Source organism: Mus musculus, chromosome 18 (genome assembly GCF_000001635.26).
Source record: "Mus musculus strain C57BL/6J chromosome 18, GRCm38.p6 C57BL/6J".
NCBI lineage: Eukaryota > Metazoa > Chordata > Mammalia > Rodentia > Muridae > Mus > Mus musculus.
In genome coordinates this window covers 69,503,517-69,524,734 of record NC_000084.6, presented here as the reverse complement: position 1 = coordinate 69,524,734, position 21,218 = coordinate 69,503,517, and the positions used below count along the sequence as shown (strand labels likewise).

At 42.9% G+C, this 21,218-nt stretch overlaps 1 protein-coding gene across 42 annotated transcripts in view; it reads right to left on the bottom strand.

Moving 5' to 3' along the window:
- The window catches only part of Tcf4 (transcription factor 4), a 344,539-nt gene that overhangs the window by 163,233 nt on the left and 160,088 nt on the right, over positions 1-21,218 (bottom strand). For 26 of the 42 annotated variants that reach the window (XM_017317857.2, XM_030250374.1, XM_017317854.2 and 23 more), the window contains one exon: positions 4,709-4,770. The exons of 5 other annotated variants lie outside the window; for them this stretch is intronic. In XM_017317857.2, coding sequence (XP_017173346.1) covers positions 4,709-4,770 — 62 coding nt within the window. Of the gene's footprint in view, positions 1-2,194; positions 2,992-3,048; positions 3,215-3,249; positions 4,679-4,708; positions 4,771-4,874; positions 5,145-21,218 lie in introns of those variants that run through there. 11 more of the 42 variants (XM_017317860.1, XM_030250393.1, XM_006525759.3 and 8 more) reach the window with 7 other exon arrangements.

Below are 21,218 nucleotides of genomic sequence, written 5' to 3'. Positions count from 1 at the left end.
TCTGAGCAAACAACCTTGAAGCCTTCTGGTTCTAACCTGCCAGGCACAGGATACACAAGCAGGGATAAATCAGAGGAGGCCTTTGCTCTCCAGGAGTCTCTGGAGCCCCCGTGGTAGCCAGTATTCAATGAACGTAAATAATGCCAAATTAGCAGAAATGTCACAAAGAGAAAGCAGAGGGCCGCCGGATAGGACAGTAGCCTACTTAGGAGCCACTCCGCGGAGTGATCCAGATGATCCAGGCAGAACCAAGAACACGCATTCAAACACTACATCCCACTCGAAAGCAATGTGGGCGTCTGCTCCACAGGATCTAAGGAGCCATTTTCAGGACACAGCAAAAGAGATCTGTATCTTTTCAACTTATCTCTATTTTTTTTTTCTATTTTCAGTTTAGGAAGAGGGAAAAAATTTTTTAAAAAATCCAACTTTTACGATCACATCGGTTGTAATGTTTTTACATCACCCCCAATCATATAATTAGGAAAAAAAAACTCCATTCTTAAATAATTCATTTCAGAGTCATGTTCAGTTTTAAGGAATTACAAACTAAGTTACACAAAGAAATGACTGGTTTCCTCCACAGCTTTCAAGCTTCTGAAATTTGAGTCTCCTAGGTTAACTAAATATAAATTTTAGTCCATTCCATCAGTTTTAATATCTACACATCTCAAACTACCGGGGCAGTCCTGTGTCAGTAGCTGTTCAAATGAAACCAGCATGGCTGAGTGTACCGTGGGCCTCAACTACTTCACGACAGGGAAGGAGCTCTATGTTTGCCTGCCCAGCACAGGGATGCCAACAGATTTCAACATATCACTAATTTTCACGGCCTTTGAAACGGAGGTCGTATGTAATATAGATCCATGCCTTGAACAATCTAATTAAGGCAAGAAGTTGAAAAGCTTCATCAAGGTCAGGAGGAGTGCCACATTTTGAAAATGTATCAGTTTTCTGCAGAACGTTCTCTGACAGGGTCAAACTTGGCTGCACAGTGAGTCACTGGGGGATCTGTAAGCAGCTCAGGAGGACTCCTACAATCCTAAACTGACTGGACTTTCTCTCTCTCTCTCTCTCTCTCTCTCTCTCACACACACACACACACACACACACACACACACACCCCTCTCCTAGGCACTATTGCCCAATTTCTATTCAGAACGAATGCACCCACACTCAAGGTTACAGAGTCTGTTGGCCTCACCTTGTATACAAAACTAGTAGAATTTGACAAAATTTTAAAGTCTGCACATCGTTAAGCATCTTATTCAACACGGGGAAGAAAAGGACACCAGGAGTGAGTGACTGTCCCCACCCCCCTTTCTGTTGGTTATGACTTTACCCATTAGGAGTCCGAGCTGGCTCTCCCGGGATTAAGGTTGGACCAAGAGGTGAAAAAGTTTGTTATCACTCATTTCTGTTTCTGTCAAACTTTCCATTATAAATTTTATTTTCTCTGCCAGTAGAAGTAATATGAAGCTAGGAATTTGGCAGGAAAGTTTAAAGCCGGGGTGTGTGATTTCTGTACACCAATTTAACGTAAATCAGTTTCTCTGGACTTCGTCAGAGAGCTTTGAAAAGCCACCTTTGTCTACACAGTTTCCAAAGTTGAAAAAAAAAAAAAAACAGTCAATATATGTATTTCTGGTAACTACAAAAGTATATTGGTGCGTTTATTTACATTATTTCTCATTTTTAATGAATCCAAACAAATTGATAATAAACAACCTCGTGGTTTTTTATTTTCCTGCTAAAATATCAATTTTTAGGAAACTATGTCTAATACTATTAACACTGAATCTTTAAGAGAAACTCATCAATTGCTTACGGGTGTGTACACACACACACACACACACACACACACACACACACAATCAATGCTATGTACTAGAGTGGTGTGCTTTTGTATATCTCAAGATGATAAGTATGTCTCCAGAACATTGGTTCACTCACTACCTGTTGCTTACTGCCACTGTTTGTGTAGGAAGAGCAAAACACCACCGGACTAGAATAGGCAAGCTCCCACAGAACACAGCTCATCCCTTTAGGTTCACAGGCTACATTGTTATCATATGAAAAGGCAGCTTTTGCAGCTCCTGGGGTTACTCCATCTAAAGGTTTTCTGTCCAGCATCTCACTAGTTGGCAAACGGAGCAAACAAAAGCTCCCCTTCCCAAGAGAGACAGTCACTCACCTTGTTCCACAGTGGGGAATCATTTCAGCTGTGATCTGCTATTTAGACTCCGAGCACAAGACGCGGGGATTCTGGCTTTCTTTGGGGTTTGTTTAGCTCAAGTAGTAGACAAGGGTTCAAAGAACAAGGCAGCTCCAGAGAAACCGACTCCCTGAGAGACAAACTCTGCTCTGCTCTTTTCTCGAATTCCACAGAACGCTGAAATCCAGACTGCTTACGCATCCTCACCCTCAAGCCCTGTTTCCCCACGCAGGGAAGTCTCAGCATTTCCCTCGAGATACCCTTGAGCATCACACGGTTTCTAGGTGGACGCAGCTAAGACCTAGCTGAGCGCACAGATAGCCATTGCTCGAAAGACTCGCATGCCTGAAGCAGAACTAAGAAGGAAGGCTGCGCCACACTCCCCCAGCAAGATTCTGACGGCCTCTCAAGAAAAGCAACAGCCCTGATATAGAAAAAGAGTTTTCCTGAATAGCAGCTAGTCAAGCTCCCGACATTTTAGCCTTCACACACTCCAGGCAACCACCTCAAATCCCCCCACATCCCATTCCACTCTCACCTTGTGTTTGAAAACAAACAAACAAAAAAAAGTTCAGTTTCACCGAAGGAAGTATTCCCAAAAAGAAAAAAAGAAAAACGGAGGGAGAAGGGACTGCGCTCTGTACACACATTTACTCCCAAGGTCTGGATGATGCTTTCCCAAGTTCAGGGACCTCTGGCTTACTCAGCAGAGGAAATCTCTGTGTCTGTGAGGAATCATGCCAATGCCTATTAGTAAGAAAGGATACAGGGTCTAGGAAGCCTATTCTCTCAATGACCAGCAAAAGGGCCCCAGCGGAAAAAAAGCTAGAGACCTGTGCCTCGGCCATCTGCAAAGAGGAAGGATGCTGTTGTTAACTTTCTTCTCCCCAAAACTCTGGCGACCTCTGCCTTGACCCTCAGAAACCAGACCCACAGGAACCGGCTTTTCTGCAGGAATCGAGAGCTTTTACACCCGAGACCCAGCTCTGTCAGGCTGGTTGCCCAGGCTATCTGCCCCGAACATGTGCACTCACATTCCAAAGATGTTTCCGTTGCACTGGAATGGCTGTAAGTTTCTTTCCTGCAGAATTCTTTCCACACAGACTGCCATGGGCTGCCCCTCCTGCGAGAGTTCTCAACCCAGAGCTGCGCTGCTCATCGCAACAAATCTTTTAGATGCTGGAGTATGACTGAATTGGCAACTGGGCCAGAGGAGTTAACTTTTAAAATGCAAATATATACAGCAGCGGGGAGGGGAAAGAAAACCCGTCCAGAACCAATCCTCCAGAATTCTACCTTCATGAGAAATGAGCGCTCCTGGTACAGAGACTTCCCTCAGTGCCCAGTTACTGAAGCACATGTGGGCTTACATGGGTTTTAAGGATATAATAAACAGGTTGCTTTTTTTTTTTTCAATCCCAAGTGGATTTTTTTCCCCCACGTCATTCAAAAAAACTAGAAAAGCAAGAAGGCTCAGAAGATGAAGCAGCCCTTTTTCTGCAAAAATAAAAATAATTAAAAAAAAACAAAACCTACGAATGTCTGCCATCTCTGGGTGAGGACTAAAATGGTACAAGGCTTTGAATATTAAAGAGCATTTTTTTTTTAAATCTCAGAGAGGGCTCTGGAAAGCACTAAACTGGTCCTGCTCTTTTAAGGTACACCTTATGATACGTCTTTTAATTATGATTGGTAATGAGAGTAAAATTCAAAGAAAAATATTTATAAAAATTTAGGGCTTTCTCTTTTCTCTACAGACAGCATTTTCCGAAATGGGTTCTCTAGAGTTACTAGTACACAAACACAGAGGGCACTGACATGCAACACATGCACGCATGTACACACACACACACACACACACGCACACGCACACGCACACACTTGCACTTTATTATTTAATTAAGGTGCTCTCTCCTCTTCCTCTAACTCATGCATGCTTCCCCTGCGACGATGGCTTTACTGTTAGCCTGCCGGCCTTGACTTCCAGCCAAAAACAATCCAGAAACAAAAAGGGATAACAAATCATATTTCCGCAGACATTTTTATCCCTCGGTCCCACCCTCTTTTCGCACAGCACCTTCTAACCCCGAAGAAAACTATAATTTAGAGCAATGCCACCCAGAACCCAGCATCTGACATGAGGCTGCCCCCTGAGCATTTCTTTGGTGAGAAATTGTTAAGTTCTTCAACTGCAGAAAACTCTTTTGATAGACCCTCGTTCGCTGATATGGCTGGTTTTGCAAACAGCACCCGGGGTTACTGGGTGATGGTTAAAAGAATAAAAAGGAGCCAATGGATGCAGCTTTGACCCCGCCGAGCCCTACAAATGAGATGTTTGTTTGTTCCAAGCTCCGGTTTGCCTCATTCCTTAAAGACAGCCATCAGGAGACTCTCAACCCTCCCTGGCCTTCAGTGTCACCACTGAAAGCAAGGCAGGCAATCATTTCCATGGTTAGCCCTCTCACCTCGTCCCCAGCCCAATGTGGGACTTACCTGGTGGCAACCCTGAACGTTTTCTCTCCCATAAGATGAGTATGAGCCCCTTTCTGTTTTACCTGCCAAGAGAAACAACAGAACAGGATGAATCGTGCTTTTCCTCTAAAGCAAACTTCCCCTGCAGGTAACAGAGATCCACTCCCCAGCTCCGATGTTTACATACGTAGGGGAGCCACAACTGGCAATGTATGCAAGCAAGACAGGGAATGGCGCTTCCTCACTCTGGCGACAAGAAACTGGAAAAAAAATATCCTTCATTCCTATTCTTAGCCAAACTGCTCCACACTTCCAAAAACTGTCATTCCAGAGGCCTCCACTTTCTCTTAACAAACAAATTGTCACTCCTTGTTTTTCACGTTCTCTCTCTCTCGCAAAATTTGGACCATTTCATCTTTATTTACACAGCAGGCAAATGATCTATGTAATGACCCTAGCCTGGTACTTCCCATTGATTATATTGACACTTAACAGGGAGGCCAAAGCTAATCAATCATGGGCTCTCCAGATGGTGAATCTCGCAAAGAAACTGTTCAAAATTCTAAGACCCTTCCCCCCACTGCTCTCTCCTCCCTTTCAAAAACTCCCTTTCCCCAGGAGTGATCCCCATTACCAGCAGCAGTGATGGGGCCCCCCTTGGGAAAGGGGGTTTGGGGAAATTACCTATTCAGAATCCGGGTTCAGATTCCCCGCACACTGAGCATTTCCTAGGATCATGCTTTTGAATGTCTTGTCCAGATTTCTAACTCCACACTCCACATGTTTCTCTAGACTGGTCAGGACAGGTAGGGGATCTCCCCCGTAAGTGAGCCCTGTGTGTGTGTGTGTGTGTGTGTGTGTGTGTGTGTGTGTGAACCCAAGGCTGCACTTTCTACTTTGTTAATATTTTAATCAAAATCACATTCCAAAAGGGATACAGGAGTCCAGTTGATGTTGTTCTAAGGGTTGCCCTAGGACACTGACCATACAAAATGACAAGAGGCTAGGGGGACAGGCCAGTGCTCAGAACCTCACTCTATCTAAGGCTGAGGGACAATCTCTCATCAAGACTATAGCTTTGAGGTATATTGTACTTTATAAATGGCAGTACACTCTTCTCTTATCCCAGAGGGAAAATTCAAAGCTTGTTTGAGGAGCTGAAGCAACCTCCTGTTAAAGTTTACGACCCCAAAATTTCTCTTCTTCACTCAGTAGAAGCACTGAAAGGGACAGCAGTCATTTTCCCTTTGGCTTCAACATCAGTGTGATCAGGGTAAACCTTCTTGACAGCACACACAGAATTTGTCTTTCAGAAACCGTGTCTCTGGTGTAAAGTGAGCCCTGTGTCTATGCCACTATATTAACACAATGGATGGAGGGTGGTTTTTCAAAGAGAACAAGTTCTGAGCCTTAAGGCCCTGTCCCACCTCCACCCCCACGTTAGCTTTTCTCCTGATTTTTAACAAAACTCAAATTTAGGAAAACTGTATCTCGGCCATAGTGTTGTTCAGTGCAAACTGCAAAATCAATGCCCATATCAGCATCAATATCCAGAAGTGAGACACAGCCTGTACACAGAGCACCAGTCTTAGGAGATAGGCAGCAGGAACTCTATTGTACGTGACTGTGCCCCCATACATGTGTCCACACAGACATTCCTAACCATTTGTGCCATGTAAGCTACCCCTACCCTTTAACTGCTCACTGTAACTGTTACAACCAGGAAAGCAACATCCCATGCCCTCCCTTAAGTTCTTATAACCAAGAAATCTTCAAGGATACAGTGACCTATGTACTTGGACACAACATTCACATTTTCATCATCTCATGGGCAGACACACAGGTAGGCAGACAGAAAAGTTAAAGGGGAAAAAAAGTGCTTTGACCTTGTAGGAATATGAAAATCTAATGTCCAGATTGGATAATTTCCAAATACTGAACTATAATATAAAATATGGCTAAAGATAAAAATGGCCCCTTCTTGTTCTGTTGTTGTTGTTGTTGTTGTTGTTTTTCAAAAAGAATGACAGCACCTGCTATTATTTCCAGAACTCCTCTGTACTCTGTAACACAACAGAACTGGAGAGAACAATTTTTCTTCCAACGTTTGTCTTGCTACACATACACAAGCCAGGGCTGCTCCTTCTATTAGGACAATGCATATAGAAAGGAGAAATGCAAGAACCAGAGAGCAAAAGAGAAATAGGGTATGGAGAAGAAAGACAGGAAGAATAAAAAAGAGAGAGCAATGGGCTCGGAAGGGAGGGAAGGAGCCCAGAGACAGGCGGAGGAAAATATGAATCCATGCAGCAGAGAGTCCCCAAAGCGCTCTTGGCTGCATAGGCCCAGCGTTCTTTACTATCATATCAGATACAGGCTGCTTAATCTTAATTTTGCTTGTTAAAAAATATTTATCCAGATACGAAAATAAACCCACTGCAAATTACAAGTTGTCAGGGTTAAAAATCTACTCCTGTTTGTGTGGGGGAGGATAAGAGACCAGCACAGACACGAATCATTCTCCCGTAATTTGAGTGTTTCCATGACATCAATGGGCACCCGTCCAGGACTCTGTCGAAGTCTGCGAGGTACCAAAGAGGCGGCACAGCCAGCGGGAGGCTGGGAGGTGGACTAATTTTTTTTTCCCCAAGGATTATGTTCCTTGTGAAGGTTTCATCTGTAGCATCCCCTTTTTACCATCAAATAGATCTCGGCAGAGATCATGGGCGAGCACATTTCATTGTAATAGCGTAAGCCTTTAACTTTATTGCAGCTTTTTGTTCCCCAATTCAACTATAAATCTGTCCTCAGAGCCCAAAACCCTGGTTGGAAGCAAAATAATCGGGGATTGCGGACAAAGCCTCGGGACCTCGAAAACATCACATCTTTTTACTTATATCATATTTCAAATGATAAAGAGCAGCCATGTTTAAATGTCACCTCAGTTTGCAGGAGGGAAGAAAATCATGTACTCTGTGTCAGCTGCCCATTAGAAATTAGGCATGAACTTGATATGAATTTTCTGTTCCAAATTCAATGGGGTGTTGGTTTCGAGACAATGAAACTTTGAAGCTCACTGCAAGGATATCTGAGTGCGGCCCTTAGGTAACTATGTGTGCTCAGGAACACAAAGGGCCCTAAATATCTGTGTCTCCTCTATGCTGCCCATGGATTTTGTCCCTTACATCAACTGGCTGGCACAGAGAGCCCAGTCCCTTCTCTCCCCATTATTTACCAGCCTCCCTCAGCCCGGAGACCACGACGGATGCTTTGAAGGAGCTCGGGATTCCATTGCTCCAATATCGAAGAAGGGAGATATTGGTGATGAGCAGCGCCCGCCACGCTCGCTCACTGCGGAGTTTTCAAGACAACCGTCCAGTACTAGAATGTGACAGCCGCTGCGGATATTTTTTGGCACAAAGACAGCGGTGGCGGTGCCAAGCCCCATGGCTAAAACTACTCAAAAGAGGCATAAGGGTAGCATTAATCGCTCAAGTCTTTTACTGCACGGAGTACCGTTGTCCATATTTTAAAAACTAAAAGAACCCGTTAGTGACATTTGTTATATGGCCATAAATTGGGGGGAGGGTTGGGGAGGGGAGAGGCTTGTGAAATAGAAATGAGGGACAAATCTTATCAGGCATTTGGGTCGCTTTTAAACCTAGGAAGACCAAATGTGAAATTTTGCTGCTGGTAACAATTTCTGTGCAAGAAACAAATGGTCTGACCTGAGGAGGGTTGTTGAGATGGCTGAATGGGAGCGACTGAGAGCTAAGTCCACATGCTAAACAACTCCTCTTCTCCAGCAGTGTTGCATGTACATAAGTAACATGTAATGCTGTGTCACAATGTCACCCCCCCACCCCCGCCACCAATTAAATACGAAGGATGCTGTAAATGAGCAGACACGACACCCGTCAATCAACCCTGGAGACAAAGGAGATCAACACGCAGGCTCTTGTCTAGGACAGGTCGGTGTCTACAGAGAGCAAGTGATCCCGGAAGTCAACGTGGGTGTTGTCCAAAGGAAGCCTAGCCTATGGCTGAAATCAATATTTAAATGTGATTACTAAAAAAAAAAAAAAAAAAAAAGGCACCACATGGCAATCAATAAAGGATTCACTTCCTTCCTTCTGTTGCCCCTGAAAACCAATTCTCAGCAGAAAATATCAGCCATGTGCAATTTTTAGGGCCAGTGTTTTTGCTGACCCTGACGGTAATCTCTTAACATCATATTCCCAAAAGCAGTAGGAAATGTTGTTATTATTGTTGTTGCAATGTGGAGACCCTGCAGTTAGCAACTATCTAAAGGACCCAGATTAGGTCTTTAGATAATCTAGGATTTGTCATTGGATGGGTCTGCCTTTCCTTCCAACATGTCATGGTATCCTGTCACGAGGAGAATGGATGACAATGAAAATGGGCACCGGGACCAATTCCACTCACAAGGGGAGTCACCTGTGGTGGATCAGTGCCCCTGGGCTCACAAGAGAGTTTAAAGACAGGTGGAGAGCTCCAAAGACAGATACGGGCAACTTTTCTTTAGGGTTTCTAGAAGTAAGCTGGGGCATAGCACATCCATCCTTGGGCGGTTAGTCAGCGAGATAATTGTGTCATGTTGGGGTGTGGAGCCCCTGATTTGTAAAGGGATTCTCTAACATGTATACCCAGGTGGAAGATTTAAAAAAAAAAAAAAAAAAAACACTGAAACAGGAGCACCTGTAAGATAGAACACCGCCTCCTGTTCAAAGCCTTGATGAAAAATGATCGGATCCCCTAGTATGATAGCAGCTAGTTCTTCCCGGCTAATCCTCGTTCTGGGAACTGAAGAATGGGCCTTTTGTTCCACAGCATCAGACTAGGGAACTCAGGGTAAACCTGCTTGACTCAGAATCAATTTCTGTCTCGGTCCCAACTCCAATCTCTGTGCTTTAACCTGTTCGCCTCTGCTCCTTCTTTCCTAATACAGTGAGAGGGTTAGTCCACTGAACGGTGGCTAGAAGTTACGGGGGTGATGGAAATACATGATGGTGAATATGTAGATTCCTCTCTCGTCCGAATGGCTCCCTTCACGCCCTACCTAAGTCAGAGGAGCTCAGGGCTCACCCTACAGGAGCCACACTACCCAGAGGGCTCTATGCACTGTGTGCTCTGACTAAACTTCACAAAACTGGTGAGGCAGACAGCATGAACACCATTTAACAGACGAGGAAACTGAGGCACAGAAAAATGACTGAAGCCATGCCAGTCTATAGATGGAGCCAGGATTCAAATCCTGGCAGCTGTGCCTGCTTTGTTGATGATCTTTAAAGTCTTGGACAAGAAAGTACAAATAAACCAGAGGCCATCACTGAAATCTCTGAAGTCCCAGAGCTCAAAACACTCATGAATTTGATATGAAATTAATGAAAGTGTCTTATAGGCGGCGATAATTTACATTTACATGGTGTTTTATTCCTAAAGGGTCTCTAGATACTTTACGGCTGTACAAATGACATACACAGAACCTGTGACGTCTCACAATTAACTGCCACCATCTCCATGTTAACTCAAAGCAAGTAATTAACAAAAACATGGCAGAAAACAGCGTTTATCCACATTCTCTGTGTGGAGAGTATAACTGTATATTAAATACGCAGAGAAGAATGAGAATAAAGACATAATTATAACATAGGGTATCTCGGCATCGCTCAAGTGTCTTCCATGGGAAAGCGATCCAACAATGGGCCCGAGACATCAAATGGGAACCTCATTGGAAGGATACAGAAAATGTCTCAAGCGATCTATGATCTTTCCCTTTATAGACTCAACTTATATCTTAAAGGTTCTTAGAAGCCTTGCAGAAGAGCTGTGTAGGTCGTTTACTGTGGTGTGTAGTAAACTGACTGGAACATGTGCTCCTGCATCCATCTTTGTTTTGTGTGTTAATATGAGTCCGGACAAATTATAAGGATTACAGTGATGAAAAGTATACCAGGCCCACTTGCAGTGACGGCACATCTATAGTTTTCTATCACTCGGGTCATAGAGGCATATCTTTTAAAGGTTTTCATCTTCCTGAAATTAGTATACAGTTATCTCAACTGTTCACTTGGTGATAACTCAGTAGGCTTCTATGTTTCATGGAAATCAGTACCCCTCCACAGTTTTAACTGGCTGGTCAACTCTACTTATCCCTGACCCCATACCCAGGTGAGAGCAAGAGTCTTATAAAACAGAAAGAGACAATGTCAATCAGATGTCTAAAATCTCAGAGATGAGAGCTCATTTCTCCTGCAGAATATAGGAGAATACAGGTGACTATACACCAGGACAGCCCTATCGTCTCTCGGAGGCATTTAAAATTCCACACTTAAAGAATCGTAACCCACTTTCAGAGTATAGACCAGTCACTGGGTACCAAGGAAGTCTTTCCCTCCCTCAGAAACAAACACAGGAGAAAGGTGACGTGCTGATGGGAATTGAGAGCCAGCCATCTCTCCCAGAGCTGATGTTCCTTAAGGCACAAAGGTACTCAGCAATGGGCTGTCTGATCCTTTCAGAGAGGGTAGATCTGGACAACCTCTCGTCGACTGTTCTATTTCAGGCAAGGTACTGCCTTCAGAGCTGTGTACAATAAAACCCAACAAACACAATGCCTGACGCTCTACCCAAACTCTGCTTTGGGAACAGCCTCTGGTTCAGCATCTACAGTCCATTCTCCTTAAAGAACACAGAGTGGCAAAGTGCTGTACTCAAACAGTATGGAAACTGGTTTAACCTATACCATGTAACAGAAGCGCTCTAGGAGTTCAGTAAATGGACTCCAGGCCCTGGATTTTATACAGATGCGGTTGGGGAAATGAAGAAAGGGCACTGAAGCTATGCAGGTATGAGAGGCGAGGTCAGGACGGAAGCCTTCACTGCAGCTTTGTCTACAGCATGCCACCTCTCTTGGGACTATCCTAGATGACACTGTCTCCACACGGCCACAGCTAGGTTCCCAAATAATTTCACTCAGTTTAGAAAAAATCTAAGAGTTCTCAGGTCCCTGGTTAGGGGAAGGAAAAAATAAATAAAAAGGCATCCATGGGAATACATTTCAAGTGAACATCCTCTGATACGTCAAGAAGCACCTTCTCACTGCAGAAGAGAAATGGTACCTTGGGTTATGTCACAGACCCCAGACGGTAACAGGCCAGCCAGCTGATCCTCCCATCCACTGCCTTGCAACGGGGCTTAAGCGAGCTAACGCGTGTGACTTCTACGTGTTATTTTTCCAAATGCAGGAAAATCTTTCATTGAAAATAACGCTAATTCCACAGAGTGTGCAATTAATCAACATAATGACTGGGCTAACTTAGCTGTTTGGGGAGGTGTGTCAAATAACTCCTTAAGGCCACTAAAGGACCACTTGAACCACCAAGTAATGATTTTCTGAATCAGCAATTTGTACAAGGGTCCCCTAGAGACCCTGAGGATGAAGGGCAACCCCAGAAGCCTTTAACTTACTTCTAATGAGTAAGTTACCACTGGCTTTCTGTGCATAGCATCTCCATGTCCCTCATGCCCTAGTTTATATTTTTATGGCACTTTGCATCTCCAAGGAATGGATAAAACTATAGCAATTTGGGATTTGTAGGTTCTTACAAAAAAACAAAAAACAACATCAACAACAACAAAAAAAACAGCTTGTGTGTTTGAATTTTTTTTTTAACTTTCTATTTCTTAGGAAATCATTTCTGTCGAACAATAGGAGAAAGCGCTAGGAAGATGGCCTAGTGGTTAAAACCACTGGATGTTCCTGCATAGGATGTGAGTTCAACTCCTAGCACCCACACATTGGCTCAGAACCATCTGTTACTGTCGTTTCAGGGGATCTAAGGCTCTCTTCTGACCTCTGAGGGAACCCGCATGTAAACAGCGCAGAGACAGACATGCGCACAAAACATTCATACATATAAAATAAAATAAATTTTAAAAGTAAAAATAAAAGTAAAAATGGAGAAACGTTGAGAGCTAGAGAGATGGCTCAGCAGATAACAGCACTGGCTGCTTTTCCAGAGGACCTTGGTACGATTCCCAGAACCCACATGGCAGCCATTACTTCAGTTCCGTTGGATTCAAATGACCTCTGTGGGTACCAGGCACATGTGGTACACGGGCATATATGTAGGCAAAACACCTATACACATAAAATGAATTTTTAAGAAGTTTTAATGGGGAAAGCATTATTTTACAGTACATATATCAAAAGGAAGCAAAACTAAAAAATATGTTTTTATTTTATTTTATTTTATTTTATTTTAAATGTTACATTCTTATGTAGAAAAAGACTTGGGATGTGTGTGAGGAAAAACAATATTTCCTCAAATATTTTATCTATGACTAAGAATTCTTAACAATCAAGAGGAGGACCCTTCTTAAAAACTAGTTCTTGGGGCAGGTGGAATAAGGTTCAGAATATTGTGTGTGTGTGTGTGTGTGTGTGTGTGTGTGTGTGTCTGTGTGTGTGTCTGTGTGTGTGTACAGGGTCCCGGTACACTTGTATATTCAGGTGCACGTCCTATGCGGGCTTGAGTAAAGGTCCCAGGCTACCATTGGAATGGCTTCTTCAATCTTTTTTCTACCTCAGTTTTTGAGTTGGTTTTCTCGATGAGTCCGGAGCTTGCTGTATCGGTTAGGCTGGCTGGGCAGCAAGCTGCAGGAACTGCGAGCCTTGGCCCCCAGCACCAAGGTTACGTGTGAGTCCTGGCTCGTCAGGCTCTCCGGGTGCTGAGGCTCTGGACTCCTATACTCACGTTACTGTGTCCCTTGGCTCACCGAGCCGCCTCCCCAGTCTTGCATTTGATTTCGATTTTAATAAAATCTCACTAGTTATGACCACCAATTTAACAGGTACACAGAGCTCTGCAGGTTATAGTGGGCAGGCACCAACAAACCCAGCAGCCTGCTAGATAACGAAATGGAGATGCCGACATATCCACCATATTTGAACCACATTTCAGAGGACAAGCAAGTTGTAGCCATGGCCCTTGAGACAATGACAACTCAAGCTAATTCTGTCAGCAAGCGGGAACTTGAAGTTCACTGAACCCATCCCCAAAGGGCATTGGTTGTGAGGAAGTTATTTTACAAGATCAAGTCGACTCACTCAATAAGCAATTGTGTCTGCAACCCCAGGACCCCTGGATTTTTGTGAAGGTTGTTGCTCTGGATCAGATTCTGGCCCAATACCCCCAAATCACCCCCTCTCTCCATCTTGACCCTAGAGTGGTGTCATGTTTAGACACAGATGGGACTCCACAAAGTGACAAGGCTGTGTAACTTTAAAGATCCCACACGCCCCTCTACCCAAACTCTCTAAACATGAGCATTTGGATCCTTGTCCCTCCCCTGAGAAGAGGTGTCACACTTCTGCCGAGATGTTAAAAAATATATATATCATATAAATTGGACTGTGTTGCCTTGAATGTATTTATTTACTTATTTAGATTTTATTAGCAAAGTTTAAGATAATTGGTTGTAGCAGTTCACCCCATGAATCACTTAGCCAGATAAGTTATTTTGTGTTCAATAAACAATAAGGTCTAACAATGAAAACAGTAAACATCAAAATAAAAACGCCAGAACTCTGAGTGAACTAAAGGTGGATTAAAGAAACTTTAGTTTTGAGCCTAGCTCTTAGGAGACTGAGGCAAGAGGATAGCAAGTTTGAGCAAGCATAGGCGAGACTAAGAAAATGTTTCTCAAAAGTGTGTGGGGGGTGGTGTTATGATTATCTTTTCCCAAGTCTCATATTTAATATGCTCTTCAAGGCTCTACAAATATAAGAGAAATAGATGTTGGGTAATTTTAAAGCATAGTAAATATTTATGTATGAACAGAATCTGAAGAGTGCACACATGACATATACGCATGACATACGTGTGCCCACATCTCTACCTTTATTCTTTAAATCTCTATACTTTATCTCCTTTAAGTTTCCATTTCCAACTTAGATAATGAAAATATGTTCAATACACATAGCTACTGTTCATACATACGCAGGCATATCTACATGTGAACATTTTCAGCTCCAGTTCTCTGTTTATCTGTAATGTCTGGGAAGATTGTCTCTCTAGTTTTAATATTGGAACACAGTCAATCTCTATTATGTTGAGGAATTGAGAAAAACATCTGAATTCAAAATGTATTTGAGATTATCTATAGAGCGAAGAAAGATCAGAAAGATGGGCAGCCATTAGAATTAATGAAGGGTGATACCCTGTGTCCTCTTCAAGACCATTAACATGGAGAAAATAACCACACTCTCAAATAGAAGGGGCCAGCTACCATGTGACACTAGCTACCGCCAACCGAACTTGAGGTGCAAGATCCAACAGCACAAAGCATCTATTCCTGTAACGTGATATGTAAGGGAAGTGTCCTGTTTACAGAAAAACTTGGTCAAGGGAGGAAGTCAAGAGCACAGGATGGCAGAGAGAGGAAGAGAGGAATGGACGATCAGGGAGATGATGCAGAGAGTACGGGAGGCGCCAGAAACATGACTTCATCTTATCCAAAGCACTCAGGAAACAAAATATGTCAGTGTTTACGGACAGCAATCTTCAGGGCTAGAGCCGGCAAAAATTATCCTCTGAATGTTTTTGGAATAAATCTGAACCGTGTAATGGGGAAATATTTTGTAGAGCCCTTGTGCACACCATGTGCCAGAAGCTGGAGGGTAGGGTCCGTGATGGATGTCACTCTCAAGAGAGTATCTGGGACACTACACTTAAGGGAGATGTGTCACAAGAGTATGGCCCAAAGCAAGAAAAACTAGAAAAACCTCATTGAAGACCACAGTGACAAAAGAGAGGACACTTGCCGGTCAACAGAGGTGTTGAGGTTGGAATGAGGACTGCACATTAGAATACAGTTATTTGGCAATAGCAAATACATGAAAACAACATTCTAAAAATGACACTCATATGATGTATTGAAAACTAATGTTAAAAGGTCCCTGGAACCCAAAACTGGGATGACAGACCACCAAAAAGACGCTCACAGGCTGTGTTGTCTCTTCGTGGTCTAAGCCCTTCCATGGGGCCATGTATAGAGAACTGGTTTGAGAATTTCCTACAAATAAGGCGAAATTTGCAATGCATCCCCCCCCACCCCAATTCAATACTCTGAAGTTTCGTCTACCATAATTCTGATTCAATCGCACAATCTCAGAGATGTATAATAATCATTTACACAAATGAATTTATTATAGAAAATGTAATGGAGTGAGCCAACAGACCCCACTGCTTTAAGAGAAACTTTCTTTATAGAGACTCCTGCTCTCGTTGCAGGGAAGAATTCTCTCTCGCAAGGGTTTGTCTACCATGTAATGCAGTGAGGCAGAGTCTTCTTAGCTGTCCTTGAACAGTTTCATACTGTGGAGTGGGACCAAGAATGAGCTGTCCTTTTAACATCCCACGCGTCTTAAAACAATAGGAAAAGCCGAGCAAACTAAGAATGGTTCCACTCAGACTACCATTCTCACCGGCTGCAGGTGAGCATGGCTTTCAGATTTCTAGGAAAACCCCAAAAGCCTTCATAAGGCATCAGGATGCAAACGGGAGCTCATTTTCCTAGAAGCAAGGGGAAACTGCGTGCCCCGGCAGGGAGCCCTCTTCTAGGGGTTACCCTCACTTTGTGAACACAGTCTGACTTTCAGGGTTCATCCCCCATGAAATTCTATTCCCAACTCAGGCAAACTAGGGCTCATCGCAGACAGAAGCAGGCTGCGAACAGCAAGTAAAGGATGGCTAAGAGCATCGCATACCTTATGTGGCCTTTGAGCTGTCAGTAAGTCCTTTCAAGATGGCAAGGCTACACCCAAACTGGAACTCACATTTCAATGCCAAGGAACAAATTAGTGACCGTACTCAGTCTTAAATGACTTCATAGTTGCAAAAAATATTTATTAATGCCTTAAGTTGAAATGAAATGGAAACCCAACAACACCTCAACACCTTAAGAATTTAAGAAATTAAGAATTCTACATTCCAAATCAGTTCCTACGAGAGTGGCCAGCAGAGGGCGCACATGCCCCAACACAGCAGCCTCGGGCTAGGCAGGCACTCCCCAAACCTATTTCAAGCATTAAAACCTGACCAAATTTGAAAGAGGGGCGAGCAAGCTAGTCACAAAACTAATCTCAATTTAGGATTACTAAGAGACACAAGTACATTATTATTTAACAGCAACTTTAACAAGGGCGTCTTGGCTGCTCAAGGAGAGCCGTTCTGTAAAAAAAAAAAAAAAAAGAGGTAGATTTCTTTGCATATATGCGAGCTTATGTTACTTTCCAAGGCTACTGTGGTTTTAATAGGCCTGCGCGGCCTATATTAGGAACTCGACAATACATGTATTTTTAGAAGTAAATGCAACATTTACTTTGTGTGTGTGTGTGTGTGTGTGTGTGTGTGAATTATATTAAGTTACTCTTTGAAATAGCATCTCTCTTAGTGTGTCTCTATCCATATGCTGCATACAAATCCATTCATCTTTGTGGCTTTCCAGCCACCCGGTACATAGTGTTTCCTGTCTAAATCCACATGCATACGTTCCCTATTGTTTTCTATGTTTTGTGTTCTATCAGTTAGCGCCAAACTGTCTTCTTTAAGCTTCTATCTTTTATTTGCTGGGGGGGGGGGGGTGTTTACAAAGTTATTCCCGAAAAGGTGCTCACAGCTATATGAATGCTGTATCAATTGACAAGCCTTGTTTATTTAAGAGAGTCTTTTTTAAAAAATGTAAAGAACACCCACCCATCTCACCCAGCACTTTCTGAAAAAAAAAATGAAAGTACAAAATAAAAAGAAATGTCAAATCCTACATAGTTCTTCTTTGCAGATAAAAAGATTAAATAACCCGCACGAAGAGTGGCTTCTGATTTCAAATTGGTTACAATAAAGGGACAGTTGCCAAATAAGTCTCAAACTGGAAGCGAGGTTGGATAATTCACTGCTGTTTGTCCGTCCACCCCAATGGCCATTTCAACCTAAACCCTGCTACTCAAACAAAAAGAGTGAAGCCCTGAGACATGGCCATCAAGTGACTCCTTTTTTTCCCCCTAAATCAAATCTCTGCAGACTTGAGAGATGAACCGAGTCCACGGTGTCTACAGACCAGGTGGCTTCGGTGACACGTAGGTCTTGGCAAATGATATGCGCCCTTTAGCCGATGCGGCTCTTCCATTTCTGCATAAGTTAAAATGACGAGGTTTTTTTTGTTATTCCTAAGCACTCATTCCGAACTGTTTGCACAATCTGTTAAGTCCAGGCAGATTTAACTGATTCCGACGTGCAGCCCGCCAAGGCCAGTGATGGGGATAATGCCTCTTTACATGGGTAAAATTCTGTGCCACGCAGGTCACTCTCTTCGGGGGAATCAACTGTGTGTCTCTTCTTTGCGCCTCCACCACAATCGTTCATCCCGCAGCCTGGAGCCGAGAGAGTGAGATGCAAGAAAGGAGCCGAGTGCTCAAAGCAAAAATCTGCTTCCAGGACAATCCATTATATCTGACAAGTTAAATGTTCCATGGTAGGCCATATGGCACCAGAGCAGGCCCGACGATGGAAGGGAAGAGCCGGGCAAATGCATCACCATTAAGGAGTTTGGCTACACACTTTAGTTTGAATTACTTTTTTTCCCCCAAATTGTAAATGTTGCCCCCCTCCCCAAATTTTTTTTCATTTGAGTTCCTTTGAAAAAGGAGAGTCTCTTTGAAAAGACAACCGATGGTCTGGGGATCAGAAGGAAAAAAGTTAGGGTAGGGTTTCAGAAAACCTTACAGGCCTGTGGCCTCAACCATTTCAGTTTCAAGACAAATAACAAGTAGACGCTAGCTGTTCGCTAGACTATTTAAATGAAACCGGTCATGAGGTTGGAACATGTAAATGAGTCTGGTACAGCACAAAATGCAACCAATTTCCATGTTTAAGTCTCTCTCTCTCTCTCTCTCTCTCTCTATATATATATATATATATATATATATATATATATATATATATATATTAATATATATTAATATATATATTAATCTTACAAAGCTCCACAGTCAGAATGGGCATGTCTCCATGTCTCCTGGGGCTTACTTGAACATCCACCAAATGACTCACATGGACGGCCTCTGCTCAAAGGTCACCACACAGAACAACACACTAGGTCCCATGAACAAGTCTGAAAGCAATCTAAGCCACTCACCATTAATGCTATGCAGCCCCTATGAAGAGCATGCTTGTTGTTAGGGACAATGTCATCTGAAATGTGCCAATGCTGTCATCGAGGGTAGTATTGAGTTACGGCTGAGGAAGGTGTGATAAAATGGATTAAACAGCTACTGTCCCGTGGCAGGCAGCTTCCTCAGTCTACCATATAAAGAAAGCAGACGCTCTTAGTTAATTTCAAGGAATTCTCAAGGAAGAAATGATTCCACAACGAAAGCTGGAAAAGCTTTTTAAGGAAGGACCCAAACTCGGGTGACCCCCCCGTGGGAATTTTATCTGCACCCTCACTTTCTCCAAGTGACACATCCTTAAGCAAAATATATGGAGTATGTGAACGTGTGTGTATATATACGTATGCATGCATGTGTGTATGTGCATGCGTGTGGGTATGCATGTGTGTGTGCACACATGAGTGTGTGTGTGTGTGTGTGTGTGTGTGTGTGTGTGTGTGTGTGTGAGTAATAATGGGTTGGTTCTCAACAGGACTGATTAACGTTTAAGGTATTCACGGTGGTTTGCAAACAGGAAACTCACAGTGCTTAAGAGAAGATCACACTCATGTTAAGACTCATTTCCCTAAACTATGCTCACTCCCCATCTCTCCAGAGGGTCACTATTTCACCAAATGTACGCGCTTCTGCCTTAATTAAGAATCACATTGATTCTAAGAGCACATATACTTTAGGAAAATTGATCCATACTTTCTGTTGAAAACTCTGGTCACCTTTTTGGTGGTCTGATAGTAACTCAGTGCACGTAGGTATTTGCATTTCTCTTATTAACACAAAGACAATATTGAATTATGGAAGCGAGGAAGTGGGTAATGAGTTGGTAATCTGTATTTTATAACAACCATCAATTCTTACAACTCTATATAATATTGATCACTTTCATAATTGTGCCCTATGACCTTCATTATAATATTAATAGATATGTATCAGAACTGTTACCACAAGTATTCATTCAATGTGTGCAGCATAAAGAAATGTCTAGGTGGTTAACTGATTTGCATCACTACACACAGGAATGATATAGAAAAACCAATACACACACACACACACACACACACACACACACACCTGCCATCCTTGGCCCAAGATTTCTTCTCATGCCTACACTGTATTTAGCCAGATCACACCATGCATTACTAAGGAAAGTTTGACTATTAATGAAGCATACATATTGCTTAAGAATGAAAGCGTATTTATATTGTATACTATTGTTTATCATTTAATAAAAATAGTCATTTTGGGCACATAGCCGTGCAAAGGGGAAATGAAGCCTGAATCCAAAGCTAAGAGGAATAGATACAATTGCACACAGTGTCACTGCTTCACACTTGTAAGATGTCGCCGTGCGAGACTCAGCGTCAGTACAGGGCACTGGGCCGTTGTGTACTGCAGACCCTTTTCCTGTGCATCTAGACCTACGTTTTTATTACTAATTAAAATGGCCAGATGGTAAAACAACACCTGATCCAAGGGGCTTCTCGGTACACTGACTGTCAGCCACTCCACCACTCCACTGCTCACAGGCTCAGAAAACTGCCCTCAACGACAAAGCTTTCTCCAGCTCCCAAACCATAGGTGGGAGGCAGCTAAAACTTTGCTCATTAAAATGCACACATTCAATTCAGAGCTGGGGGGGGGGGGAATCTAACCATCAAACCACCACAATTTTTAAAAAAAGCTTATGGATGGTCACAGTAAGAAATCATAGCATAGCAATGTGCTTGGAATTCATCACAGGGAAAGAGAAAATGGAAGGAAGGAACAGGGAGGAATGGGTCAGTGTCACCCAGTGTCACACCATCTCAGGTGGTCTTCATCTTTTCTTTGAAACATTTGTTAGCAACCAATTATGTCTTAAATACATTTCTGTGTTCTTTCACGTGTGAGCATGGCCTTCACATCTACACCATAAAGCAAAAAAACATTTACTATCATGTAAGATTTGTAACATTTTGGAATCCACTTTGACCCTCCGCCTAAATTCAGGTTATAAAGTTGCTCATGAATAACAGACTTCAAGAAATCACAAATGCTTTAGAGGTGTTTAAGCTTCTTCATCCTGAGTGGAACCTTTTTTTTTTCCTCAAGCAAACATTTTTTTTTTTTTTGCAAATATTTAGGCTGCTTTGATACACAAATGTTCTCCCAACTATTTCCACTCCCTGAAATCACTGCACAGACCCCAAGCGAAGGGAAACTTTGCAAGGGAGACAGAGGAGGCAGCTGGATGAGGGAGGATACTGGCGGTCACCCTGGTGTCTCCACCCACAAACAAAC